At 36.2% G+C, this 14,758-nt stretch overlaps 1 protein-coding gene across 1 annotated transcript in view; it reads right to left on the reverse strand.

Moving 5' to 3' along the window:
• Positions 1-248: 248 nt before the first annotated feature.
• The window catches only part of Ccdc7 (coiled-coil domain containing 7), a gene marked incomplete at its 5' end in the record, with an annotated part of 75,538 nt that continues 61,028 nt past the window's right edge, over positions 249-14,758 (reverse strand). The window contains 2 exons of the mRNA XM_021154298.1: positions 249-301; positions 3,127-3,312. Of these exons, the coding sequence (XP_021009957.1) occupies positions 260-301; positions 3,127-3,312 (228 nt within the window). The remainder of the gene's footprint in view (positions 302-3,126; positions 3,313-14,758) is intronic.

A 14,758-nucleotide genomic window follows, 5' to 3' on the forward strand; every position in this document is an offset into this window, starting at 1 on the left:
GAGAGTCAGTTATCACTTTAGAAACCTAATCATACCTTAAATGTAATACTTAACTTAAAGCTATTTTAAACTTTAAAATTTTAATTTCCCCTAATTTCCAATTTTTGGCATCTAAAGTTTCAAACATTTTGTATTTAACATTATTTGTCCAGGAGCACAAGAGCAAGTGATGATACAAACAAAGACTTGTTTTACTATTTTTCTCTCTTAGACATCTAACTAATAAAACTATGAAAACACAGAACAAATAAAAACTGTTTTACCTTTTACCAACTGACCTTTTACTTTGATCAGATGAGATCTGTAATAAGATAAAATAACAAATATATAGACAATGTTTAAAATGAGTCACATAAAAAATATTCAAGGTATTTTCCTGCCCCATCCTGCCTTATTGTTGTTGAGATGGGTTCTCAACTATGAAGCCTTGGCTAACCTGGAGCTTATGTAGACCAAACTGGTCTTGAATTCATAGAGATATGTCTGCCTGGACCGTCAAGTGATGGGATTAAAAGCATACATCATTATGCTAGGCCATCAAAGTGGTTTTCTTAATATGATAGTCATATAAGACAAATATATTACAAAGGCTGAGAAATTATATTTTGGCAAAGGACAAGATTAAGGAACAGCTGGCCCCAAAATTATATTTCTTAATCAAAAGTCTACAGAGTTTTTAAAGTATAATTTTAGTAGATAAAAATTACTTTAAATGTATTCATAACTATATTATTTTAAATATACTTGCTATAGTTTATTATGCTAATGCACTAAACAATGGTGTTTTAAAAGCACAATTTTTAATATATATAAGAATGCATACTGAAAAATTTATTGAGATATCTGATCAAACTGAAACCTGTGCTCAACAAGTATGTTTTTATTAATAGACGAATTCCTTTGATCAGTAACAGGTATTTTTCTGTAACATAGATGTTGACACTAAGTGTCACTCCAGGCCTGAGCATCACTTAACTTCGCTTCTTTCATATGAACATTCTTTACCCATGTACAGCAAGACTTTTGGAAGTTCACCAAAATGGTTTCCTTTCTTTCTTAGATACTTTGTTAGTCTGCATCTTTAATCTTCCTTCAAGTTAAATGTGGCAAATGCAAAGTTCCTCAGGTCAGTCCTGAGTGCTGAGGCTGAATGTAGTGCCAGAAACCACTTGTACAATGGAAAAGATTCTGTATGCCTGGATACATGAATGACAGCAAATAACTCTCTCCAATAGATACTGACCCTGGCCTACTCTCAGTGGTGAAGTGGTATGGTAGAGCCAGCTCACATTTTGTGTTTGTTGCAGGAGTAGCTGAACACTAATATGTCACAATGGATTTTAATACAGCCATCCAGAGAGCTATGGCTGAGCTAAAACGTACCAGCAAAACCAAGCAATACAGTGGTACATAGTGCTAACAACTTACATAAGAAGTTCGTGAACATTACATCATTTTATACTTGCTCATTCTTTAAAGTGTTATCATATTCCATTAATTAAGGGCTGGCAGATATAATAGCAGATATAATAGATTTATGTTCAGTTCCTGGCAGAAATAATAACAGTCTTGGCCCCTTACTTAATAAAAACAATATTGCAAGTCAGCTGCTCCTTTTTTCATCATATTGATGAGATCACAAAATAGAGCTTTTATATAACAGAAGCTAGCATTCAGTATCAGAAATGCCATATTTTTTCTTTATTGCTGCTTGGTTTTATATTTTTATCTCCGGACACAGATGATAACAAAGTACCTATGTGAAATCAAGATTCAATAACTGATGTCCCAGATCAGACACAAAATTTAATCTGGACAATAAGTGTGTTACAGCCAACCAAGAGTACTGGAATAACAAAAGAGTGGCTGTAACAGAAACAGGAGTAACTTTATTTACCATATACACAAAGTACTTTAAACTACGAGCTTAATAAAGGAGAATAATTCACCTGTCTTAGTAATTCATCATTTTTTTCTCCAGCATTACAAACTTACATGTTACTCCTTTACCTAAAATCTTCATCTTTGATGGCTTCTCCTGATGAGTATTGTAAGCTAAACTGCTAAATTTAGTACTCAGTTTAGGAGTTTTCACAATCTCACTCACTCTGCTTTCAGCATGCAGCCTCTCAGTGATTTTGCCTGTCTTGCCATAACCAACAATTCATTAGAAAATGAAGCTTTTCCAATGCAGAGAATATGGTAAAATTGAGGACATGTCACTTCCAAGATCAAGCATGTCATATATCTTTGTGTCTCATATCTCTCTGACTTCGTATCTTCATTGTTATTTTTCCAGCTTTTGTAAAATTGTGAAGAAAGAGTTTTATGAACAGCCTTCTATGATATTTTCCTGTTACAACCTTCAGATGTGTGTGCACTCCTGGATCCTAGACAACAAATCTGAGATAATCATGTATGCTGTCTGGGTCATGAAGTTTTTTTTGGGGGGGAATTTATTATATAGCTAACAATAACTAAGTGAAATGGTATATTTAATTCTTCATCTCTCTTTGTAACTAGAAAAATTTTAGAAAATGGGGGGGATGTGTACAAAGAACAAACTAGGAAAAGCCTGAACACAATAGAATTCATAGTACTTTCCACTGCCTTACAGACAACCTGTGTGACTAGAGTGGAAGATACACTTTAGTATACAATGTGAACATCATGAGTATGCATAAAGATCAGGGGCTAATCAAAGAAGAGGCTCAGATCCTGGGAAAGGATTAGACCCAACAAAGCCGGAATAAGGTTTAGGAAAGCATTTTTAGGTTAGGGAGGGGTAAAGCTTCCGAATCCACAGTGCTACAGGAACAAAATAAAATTTTCTTTAGGATTATTCTCTAAAATTTTGCTTTTATATTGAACTTTACCAATTTTAAGCAAAATATCTTGAGTTTTTAAAACCTTATTTTCTTCCTGTTCTCAAAAGTATACTTAAGTCATCACTCAAAATTGCTAACTTATAGTTGGTATTTATGAAGACAACGAATCTGTACATCTAAAGGGTAAAAATAAGTACTCTAAATAAATGAAAAGTAATTTATACAAATAAAGTAAGAAAGATATGAAAGAATTTACTGTAAATCATATACTGACTACTTTGGTCAGTTTCTCCCTCACCTGATCCTTCCTTTGTTCACCCAACTGTGTGTCACTCTTCTTTGGTAAGGAATCCTTTGAATCTTCAATCTTAACCTTTGATTTTTTCTGACTCTGGCCCAGTTTTGTTTTAGTCCTCTCTTCTTTAAATATCTCTGTCTTTTGAGGTAGGGCATTATCGAGTTGAGTCTTATTTCTTTCAGTTTCCTGATTGTGAGAAATCAGTTTGTTAGGTTTAAGTCACATTTCCCTCTAAAAAGCACATACTTCAGGAATCTGCACACACTGCATTCTCTCTAACTGACCTGATGAAGTTAGGTTAAACCATCTGCTATAATTCCACAGCTTTATAATTAGAATTAATTAAAGATATTTGCATGTTAGAAAAAATTTAAAAAACATTTTCCACTTTTTTCTTATTCAAATAAAGCACAGACATTTTCCCAAGTTGCCATCTTCAAGGCCATGATGTGTAATGACACCCTAAAAGAACATCTAAGGGGTGGGGGTGCTTAATATACCAAGTATCAGAATTTTTTTCCACAAAGAAAAATTTGAAATAGAAAATTCACACCAAAAAAGCCCTCCCTCACCACATAGAAAAATCACTCAATATATGTATTCTCTGGTATGTTTATGGATATACATTTTGATGGCACATATACTATATTATGCTATACACATATAATATGGTCTTTTTATCCAAAATGTTATATTTTTACAGCAAAAGCATATAGTCAAAAAATAGGAATCAGAATATATTTAGTAAAATGACATTTTCAGATTTTCAAATATTTTACCAGTGCACATTTTGGTCATTTCAAACCTTTTACATTACACCTTAATTGAAGGTTTTTTTTTTTTCATTTTTTCTTTAGAAAAAACTTTTAGAAGTAAACTTGATAAATGAAATGGTTACATTTCCCCAAGAGTTTCAATGAATATTTCCTTTCAAAAAAGTAATTCATGCTGACATAATAGAAATATGGGAAAGATTGTATACTTTGGCTTATACCCAAAAGCATTAGATATATCTGTTCCTTAAGTTTTAACATAGTTGTGAGTGAGAAGCATCTATTGCTAAAGTGAAATTTAATAATCAATGAGGTATATCTATCTATATCTATCTATCTGTGTTTTGTTGACCATGTTTGTTTTATAGTCACAATTTACTTATTTGGGTTTGTTGGGTATTTCAGTGAAGTTAATGAAATATCTTTATATAAAATATTTGATACTATCTATATTGTATCCTGGACAAGATTCTCAGTTTCATGGCTTTCAGTTGCAGAACATGCTCTTCCTGAGCCATGCAGAGCAACTGATAGAAAACCTAGGCCTTTGTAACTTACAACCAGATATCAAGGTTGAAGACAACTCAAACCATAATTTACAACTTGAAAATTGTAAATTTAGGGGATGCTGGAGATAAGGCTAACTAGTTAGGAACACTGAATGCCCTTCCCAAAGCCTCAGGTTTTATATTTACAGTACCCACATGGTAGCTTGCAACTGACTGTGACTCCAGTTCCAGAGGATCTGGTGCCATTTTTAGCCTCTGAGGGCATTGCACACACACAACACACAGACATACATACACATAGACAAAACATCCATACACTTAAACTAAATGAAATATAATATAATGTTGTAAACTTAGTAAAGTCAAACTCATCTTATGGGTAATAATCCTTAGAAAGGTTTGCTTAACCAGGATGTCTGATCTTTTGACTGTGATACTTATTTTTTGTCATTTTGACACAAACTAGAGTCACCTGGGGAGACAGAGCCTCAGCTGAAGAAATGCCTCCATCAGATTGGCCTGTAGGCATTCCTGTGGGACATTTTCTGGATTAATGGTTAATAGAGTAGGCTTCAGCCCAGTGTGGGTGGTGCCAACCAGAGGCAGGAAGTTCAAGGAAACTAGCTGAGCAAAAGGCACAAGCAAGACAGTAAGCAGTTCCCTCCATGGCTCCTGCCTTTATCCCTGCTTGAGTTCCTGTCCTGACTTCCCTCAATGATCAGGACATGTAAGCCAAATAAACCCTTTCCTTCCCAGGTTGCTTTGGTTAGTGTTCTATACCAGCAATAGAAAGGAAACTAGGAAAGACACTGACACGATATTGTTATCACATTCACAGCTGTGCTGGGATGCATGCAACCCACACTGGTCACACTGGCTAGACAATAATATATCAATTATCATTTATGTTCATTTGTAACTCTGGTACTTTAAAACAACCAGTACTGTATTAGCCTATCTTTTCCATAAATGCTTACTTGGTGTGACTATTTTATTCTTCTATAAAAACTTTTAGTACTAAAAGTTGTTAAATAGTATATTATCATGTTAATGTAATGCATCCCTACTTTACATTCAGCACCAGAAGTGGAAGTGCTTTCATCACTGAAATCTTACATTACTCATTTCTGTTGGATGAGGATAACTGCCGTAATTGTTCTTCTTTTACATAACCAAGGTTCTTATCCCTTATATCTTACAGTAGTTTTCTTATACTCAAAAATAATTGCATTTGCATTTATGAGCTGATTTCTTTTTACTTATGTATCAATTTGAGAAACATGGTAGATTAGAATACTGATAATACAGAACTTTGAAATTGGAAAACTTATGCTTTGTCACTCTTCATCTATGACCCTTCCAAAAAAAAACTACCTGTACTTTTGCTAAATGTATATTATTCTAATTTTTTGCATTACATTTTCTGAATAATGTAATTGAATAAACATCTTGGACAAAAACCAATTGCTTTCCTATTTACTGTTTTATTCCAAAATCCAGTCTCTTCATTCATAGCTTCTCTTTATATAATTAATGAATTGTCCCATATTTTAAAAAAAGTTATATAGACTATAAGTACTTATAGTTTTCTGTGTTCATTTATGAAATGTTTGTATCTCACTTTAATTTTTGTTTGGCTAGAACTTGAGAAAAAGCAGGAACAGACAATGTACTTATTGTATTAAATTTAATTGGAAAGACAAAAGCCAATTCTTCCTTCCTTCCTTCTTTTCTTTCCTTCCTTCCTTACCCACCTGTATGGGCATCTGAGTATGGGTATGTGCACATCTGTGTGCAGTTGCCTGAGAGTGTAGTAGAGAGTGTTAGATCTCCTAGAGCTGGGGATAAAGGCTGTTGTGAGTCATCTGGCATGGGTAGGAACCAAGTTCCAGTATTTTGCAAGAGCAGTATGCACTCTTGTGTGTGTTTCTTTTTAAAATTAAGTTATTTATTGCCTTGGACCGGTCACCAGACCAGGATCAATTACTGGTAGCAATGGGTGGTGTTCCTGTTGCAGGGAAGGGGGGGATGAGGGGCTAAAGTAGCTTACTTTTGGTGATTTTTTTTCTTTCTTTAACCCTTTGCTATTCTAAAGCCAAAAGTCTCTGGCTTCTGGTAATTATCTGCTGTTAATAGCAGCAGGGGGTTAAGAGAAGAAGGTTTATTAGTTTCTGTCTGGCTTAAGGATCCCTCCCTGGTGGGCCAGGTGAGAGGCTTGGAGTTTATAAACCATTCATGAGCCAGAGAGAAAAGTAAGGGAGAATTCAAGCACACACATAGACACATACACACAAGACACACACACACACACACACACACACATACACACACTCTCACACTTTGGTTGGGCATGAACACCTGTCTCAACAACTTCATAAATAGTAATGCATACTTACATACATGCACATATATCTAGACACATATGTATGTACATACATATAGACAGACATACAGACACACACACATATAGATACATATATATTTATATATACTTGGTGGGTGGGGAGAAGTTCTATTATAAAATTACCTCATAGACAAAATGTTACATAAAAGGGGAGTTATAGAAGGATGTTGATAATAAGTACAAAGCAGTGTTTCATTCTATAAGCTCATTATAAGTTTAAAGTAACCATTTCACAGAGCCTTGCTTTATCATAGTGCATACCTGTGGCTTCATCCTTGGACCTGGCCTTGAATGAATGTTTTTCCTTGACCACAAATTTGTTTCAGGCCTATTTTCTTATCCTAGTACAGTTGGCCTGTGACACATGAAGGTTTACAGGGCTCTATTTGCAACTTTATTCTATAGGGGGATTGAGATTACTTGTACCAATTTAAGAGTTCTTGTATGAATTTAAGAGTTCTATAAAATCATTATCAGAAATTGTGAAATTATGTATAATCATCTCTATAAGCATTACTATATGAGAGTATATCTTCATGTTGATCTGCAGGAAATTTGCCCAATAGAATCCAAAGGCAGGCAATATAGTCAGAGACAGCACTCTTAATCACTGAGCCATCTCTCCTGCCTCTGAGTCATATTTTAAATCAAATAGATTGTGTATTGACTGTTTGAAAGGGATTGCTTTCTTCATGATTCTGAATTATTGTTTTAGATATGAATGAACATTATGGTTTATTAATTTATTTGCACGTATAAATGACTATGTGCAACAATGTATTCATATGTGTATGTGCTGTCATATGTGCACACACACACATATGTATATAGATACATGCTAATTATATTTGATTTTAATTCCGTTCTCCTGTGAGGGGTTGCAAACAAGGAATGAGTCAGCACTTAGGTGATTTCCTGTAAACCTGCTTTAAAGCCACCTTAATTTGTAAAATAAAGGACAGCTGATGATTGGGCAGATAGAAGGGAAGGTGGTGCAGAAGGTTGGGAGAGAGAAGGAGAAAATGGGAGAGAGAGAGAGAGAGAGAGAGAGAGAGAGAGAGAGAGAGAGAGAGGAGGAAGAAGAAAAATGGAGCAGAAGCACATGACTTGGAGAAACCGCAAGTTATAAGGGATCTCATAGATGTGGAACATGATAATGTAGTGGTAGATCTGCCCAATCTAGGCACACAGCATGTATTCATATTAATTGAGTCATATTTTCATTGCTGGGGCTTATTTGGGTTGGAGATTTACTGCAACAGATACACACTCAATTTATAAGATCAAAGCGTTCATTTAGAAATTCTCAGCTGGACAAAAGGATGGACCATCCAGAGACTGCCCCACCTGGAGATCCATCCCATAATCAGCCACCAAACCCAGACACTATTGCATATGCTAGCAAGATTTTGCTGAAAGCACCCTGATATAGCTGTCTCTTGTGAGGCTATGCCAGTGCCTGGCAAACAGAGAAGTGGATGCTCACAGTCAGTCACAGTTGGATGGAACACAGGGCCCCCAATGGAAGAGCTAGAGAAAGTACCCAAGGAGCTGAAGGGATCTGCAACCCTATAGGTGGAACCACAATAAGAACTAATCAGTAACCCCAGAGCTCGTGTCTCTAGCTGCATATGTAGCAGAAGATGGCCTAGTCGGCCATCATTAGGCAGAGAGGCCCCTTGGTCTTGCAAACTTTATATGCCCCCAATACAGGGGAACACCAGGGCCAGGAAGTGGGAGTGGGTGGGTAGGGGAGCGGGGGGGGGGAGGGTATAGGGGACGTTTGGGATAGCATTTGAAATATAAATGAAGAAAATACCTAATAAAAAATTGGGGGAAAAAAACTAAGGAGAAGGGCGATCCTGTAGGAGGAGCAGCAGTCTCAATTAATCTGGATCCTCCAAGATCTCTCAAACACTGGACCACCAAACAGAGAGCATACACCAGCTGATATGAAGCCCCCAACACACATATGGTAGAGGACTTCCAGATCCATGTTCATTCAGAGATGATGTATCTAACCCTGAAGAGACTGAAGGCCCCAGGGAGTTTAGAGGTCAGGTGGGGCAGTCTGTGGGGGCATCCAGGTGTAAACAGGGATGTGAGGAGGAGGTGTGGGATGTAGAGCAGTTAGAGGGTGGTTGGGGGTGTGGAGCATGAAATATGGAGTGTAAAACAAATTAATTAAAAAAATTTAGATTAAAAAAAAAGAAATTCTCAGCTGGGCATTCTCTTAGCTTGCTGCTGTTTAGAGGTTCACCCCCACCTCTAAAGTTGATTTCAGCTGTTCCTCAAGGGTTTACTCCCTTTTCAATGTTTCTGCTATCTTTCTAATAATGAACATTATTCATTCTGGTATTTTCAGATTTAGGTTTTTATTTTTGTGGTCATTAAATGTCTCGAATATACAGATTGCCAGTATGATGATCTGAATACATCTAACTGCAAAGTTCTATGCAGTGGTGAATACAACTTGGAGCTATAGCTTCCTGTTGATGTCCCACACTCAATATTACCATGAATCTTGTAAATTAAAACTACTATAAATGGAACATTTTGTTGCATTTTCTTTAGGTCTGAAATATTTATTTACACATGCAGGAAATCTACAGTGGATGATGGTTTGAGATTCATATTTAAAACCCCATATATGTTTTTTGTTTGTCACAACAAACTCCTTGAGGACAATCTGTGCCACATCTAACCCTGTACACTGTATAGAACAGAGGCACCAACACTCATGTGTGAATAAGGGTAAGTGACCCATGGAGGAAAGAAGGTGTAGATAGGATTCCTGAGTTCCTGGCTTTCCGTTTGGAAGTAAGGCTTACTTGAGCCATATGAGGTGCCCCAAAGCTTACAAAAAGTCTTTGTCTTTATAACTTACAAACAAGGGCACTGTTTGGGACAATTCTAACCATGAAAAGGCTCAGTGAAACTAGCACAAAGAAGGAAACTGAAGACAAGGGCCCAATAATTTTATATAAAATCTGTCCAAGCCTCCCTCTAACCTGTGAACCACATACACAAAGAGAAGACTCAAAGCAATCTGGCAAAATCTAAAAGAATTAAAATAAATGTCTGGATAAGTATATAATTTCCACACATGATATAATAAAGGAAAACTACTAATCATCAAAGGGACATAGTAGATCCTGGAGTATCAACACCACAGTACAACATCCATAAAACCATTATAATAAACTAAAAATGGACTTACTATTAAGGCCAAGAAAGAAACCAAGAAAGATACCTTAAGACAATCCTGATTTTAAAATTATGTTAGAACACTTTTAAAGCAGCCAGCAGACAGTGCCCAATATGTCTATGAATAAATTTACAGAGATCTCACCAAATGTAAACTGTAATAAATAGCCAAATGGGAACAACTGTAGTATCAACAATTATATCATGGTTTTAAAACTGAATGTATAAACAGAATAGCAAATTAGAAAGGACAATGATAAGGTGAAACCACTTAGATGTATCAATGTGAAATATGTAAATACAGAAATAAACCTTTTACAAACATATAAGGAATCTGTAGAGTGACATCAGATTTCTACCACCCAAGTGTGTATCTATACAGGAACAGAAAGAGGCAAACACATGTTTGGCAAAAGTTACATACTCAAGATGCTGAGCACATGCCAATTAGTGTGTTAAGAACAGTCATGTGTTCATGCAACTAAACCAAATTGTTGGAAAGCAATGAAAAAGAGAAAATAAGAAAGGACCCAAACATCACACAGGAAAATGACAAATTGAAAGCTGTATGTTATCAGAAAAACCATAGTTAAATAAAAGTGTAAAAAAGAGATTCCTTCTTGTCTGACATTTGCACATGAGAGCTCAGGCTGATCCAGAGCTGGCTGTGCACCGGTCCTACCAGGAGAGAGCTGTTCTCCCAGGAATGCTTTTACTCCCGTGTTCAGAAGTGAGATAGCCACTTTCTATCCAATAACTGTCTGGAGTGGAGCAGCAAGGAGCACACAGGGCACAAAAACAGTGCAGCAGCTTTGACAGCTGCTCTCCCAGGAGTGCTGACACAGGCTCACAGGCTCTCAGGAGGAACAAGCTACAGCCAGAGACAGCAAGAGCATCTAACACCAGAGATAACAGGATGGCAAAAGGCAAATGCAAGAATCTTACCAACAGAAACCAAAACTACTTGGCACCATCAGAACCCAGTTCACACACCACAGTAAGTCCTGGATACCCCAATACACTGGAAAAGCAATAAGTGGATTTAAAATCACATCTCATGATGCTGATAGAGGATTTTAAGAAGGACATAAATAATGCTCTTAAAGAAATACAGGAGAACACAGGTAAACAGATAGAAGCCCTTAAAGATGAAACACAAAAATTCCTTAAAGAATTACAGGAAAACACATCAAAACAGGTGAAGGAATTGAACAAAACCATCAAGAATCTAAAAATGGAAGGAGAAACAATAAAAAAAAAATCACCACGGGAAATAACTCTGGAGATGGAAAACCTAGGGAAGTGACCAGGAGCCATAGATGCAAGCATCATGGACAGAATACAAGGAATAAAAGACAGAATCTCAGGCACAGAAGATACCATAGAAAACATGGACAAAACAATCAAAGAAAATGCAAAATGCAAAATGATCCTAACTGAAAACATCCAGTAAATCCAGGACACAATGAGAAGACCAAAATTAAGGATGATAGGTATAGAAGAGAGTGGAGATTTCCAATTTGAAGGGCCAGAAAATATCTTCAACAAAATTATAGAAGAAAACGTCCCTAGCCTAAAGAAAGAGATGCCCATGAACATACAAGAGGCCTACAGAATAACAAATAGATTGGATCAAAAAAGAAATTCCTCCCATCACAGAATAATCAAAACATCAAATGAACAAAACAAAGAAAGAATATTAAAAGCAGTAAGGGAAAAGGTCAAGTAACATATACAGGCAGACCTATTAGAATTACACCAGACTTCTTGCCAGAGACTATGAAAGCCAGAAAATCCTGGGCAGACTTCATACAGACCCTAAGAGAACACAAATGCCAGCCCAGGCTACTATATCCAGCAAAACTCTCAATAACCATGGATGGAGAAACCAAGATACTCCATGACAAAGCCAAATTCACACAATATCTCTCCACAAATCCAGCCCTACAGAGGATAATAAATGGAAAACTCCAACACAAGGAGTGAAACTACACCCTAGAAAAAGCAAGAAAATAAACTTCTTTTAACAAACCAAAAAGAAGACAGTCACAAAAAACATAGTTCCACCACTAACAACAAAAATAACAGTAAGCAACAATCTTTTTTCCTTAATATCTCTTAAAACCAATGCACTCAATTTCCCAATAAAAAGACATAGACTAACAGACTGGATACATAAACAGAACCCAACATTTTGCTGCATAAAGGAAACTCACCTCAGTGACAAAGACAAACACTACCTAAGAGTAAAAGGCTAGAAAAACCTCTTCAATCAAATGGTTCTAAGAAACAAGCTGAGTAGCAATTCTAATATTGAGTAAAATCGACTTTCAACCTAAAAATATCAAAAAAGATAAGGAAGGCCACTTCATATTCAAAGGAAAAATCTACCAAGAAGAACTCTCTATTTTGAACAACTATGCTCCTAATGCAAGGGCACCCACATTCATAAAAGCAACTTTACTAAAGGTCAAAGCACACATTGCATTGAACACAATAATAGTGGGAGACTTCAACACCCTACTCTCAGCAATGGACAGATCAGGGAAACACAAACTAAACAAAGAGACAATGAAATTAACAGAAGTTATGAAACAAATGAATTTAGCATATCTATAGAAAATTTTATCCTAAAACAAAAGAATATATCTTCTTCTCAGCACCTTATCCAAAATTGACAATATATCAGTCACAAAACAGGCCTCAGCAGATACAAGAAGATTGAAATAATCCCATGCATCATATCAGATCAATATGGCCTAAAGCTGGTCTACAATAACAACATAAACAATAGAAAGCACACATACATGTGGAAGCTGAACAACACTCTACTCAATGACAACTTCGTCAAGGAAGAAATAAAGAAAGAAATGATAGACTTTATAAAGTTTAATGAAAATGAAGCAACAACATACCCAAACTTATGGGACAGAATGAAAGCAGTCCTAAGAGGAAAACTCATAGCCCTGAGTGCCCCCCAAAAGAAACTAGAGAGAGCATACACTAGCAGCTTGACAGCACACCTAGAAGCTCTAGAATGAAAGGAAGCAAATTCACACAAGAGGAGTAGATGGCAGGAAATAATCAAAGTTATGGCTGAAATCAACCAAGTGGAAACAAAAAGAACTATATGAAGAAACCAGGGCCTGGTTCTTTGAGAAAATCAACAAAATAGATAAACCCTTAGTCAGACTAACTAGAGGGCACAGAGACAGTATCCTAATTAACAAAATCAGAAATGAAAAGGGAGTCATAACAACAGAACCTGAGGAAATCCAAAAAATCATCAGATTCTACTACAAAAGCCTTTACTCAACAAAACTGGAAAGCCTGGATGAAATGGACAACTTCCTAGACAGATACCAGGTACCAATGTTAAATTGGTATCAGATTAACGATCAAAACAGTCTCATTCCCCCTAAAGAAATAGAAACAGTCATTAATAGTCTCCCAACCAAAAAAAGCCCAGGACTAGATGGGTTTAGTGCAGAGTTCTATCAGACCTTCAAAGAAGACATAATTCCAACTCTCCTCAAACTATTCCACAAAATAGAAACAGAAGGTACTCTGCCCAATTCATTCTATGAAGCCACAATTACTCTGATACTTAAATCACACAAAGACCCAACAAAGAAAGAGATCTTCAGACCAATTTCCCTTATGACTCTAGATGCAAAAATACTCAATTTAATTGATTCCAAGAACACTTCGAAATAATCATCCATCATGCTCAAGTAGGCTTCATCTCTGGGATGCAGGAATGGTTCAATATACCAACATCCATCAACGTAATCTACCACATAAAGAAACTCAAAGAAAAAAACCCATATAATCATTTCATTAGATGCTGAGAAAAATTTGACAAAATCCATACCCCTTCATGATAAGAGTCTTGGAAAGATCATAAATTCAAGGTGTTCTGTTCAGGAACTTTTCCCCTGTGCCCATGTATTCCAGGCTCTTCTCAACTTTCTCTGCTATTAGTTAAGTGTACCTGGTTTTATGTGAAGGTCCTTGATCCACTTGGACTTGAGATTTGTACAAGGAGATAAGATGGATTTGCATTATTCTAAATGCTAACTGCCAGTTGCATGTAGTAACCATACCTGAACATAGTAAAAACAATATATAGCAAACCAGTAGCCAACCTCAAACTAAATGGAGAGAAACTTGAAGCAATCCCACTGAGACTAGGGACTAGACAAGGCTGTCCATTCTCTCCCTACCTATTCAGTATATACTTGAAGTTGTAGACAGAGCAATTAAAAAACAAAAAGAGGTGAAAGGGATACAAATTGGAAAGGAAGAAATCAAAATAACACTATTTGCAGATGAGATGATAGTATACTTAGGTGACCCCAAAAATTCTACCAGAGAACTCCTAAACCGGAAAAACAACTTCAACAATGTGGCTGAATAGAAAATTAACTCAAATCAGTGGTCTTACTCTACACAAGGGATAAACAGGCTAAGAAAGAAATTGGGGAAACAACACCATTCACAATAGTCACAGCGATATAAAATACTTTTGTGTGACACTAACTAAGCAAGGGAAAGATCTGTATGATAAGAACTTCAAGTCTCTGAAGAAAGAAATCAAAGATCTCAGAAGATGGAAAGATCTCCCATGCTCATGGATTGACAGGATTAATATAGTAAAAATGGCCATCTTGTTGAAAGCAATCTACAGGTTTAATGCAATCCCCATCAAAATTCCAACTCAATTCTTCATAAAGTTA

Source organism: Mus caroli, unplaced genomic scaffold (genome assembly GCF_900094665.2).
Source record: "Mus caroli unplaced genomic scaffold, CAROLI_EIJ_v1.1 scaffold_7951_1, whole genome shotgun sequence".
Lineage (NCBI taxonomy): Eukaryota > Metazoa > Chordata > Mammalia > Rodentia > Muridae > Mus > Mus caroli.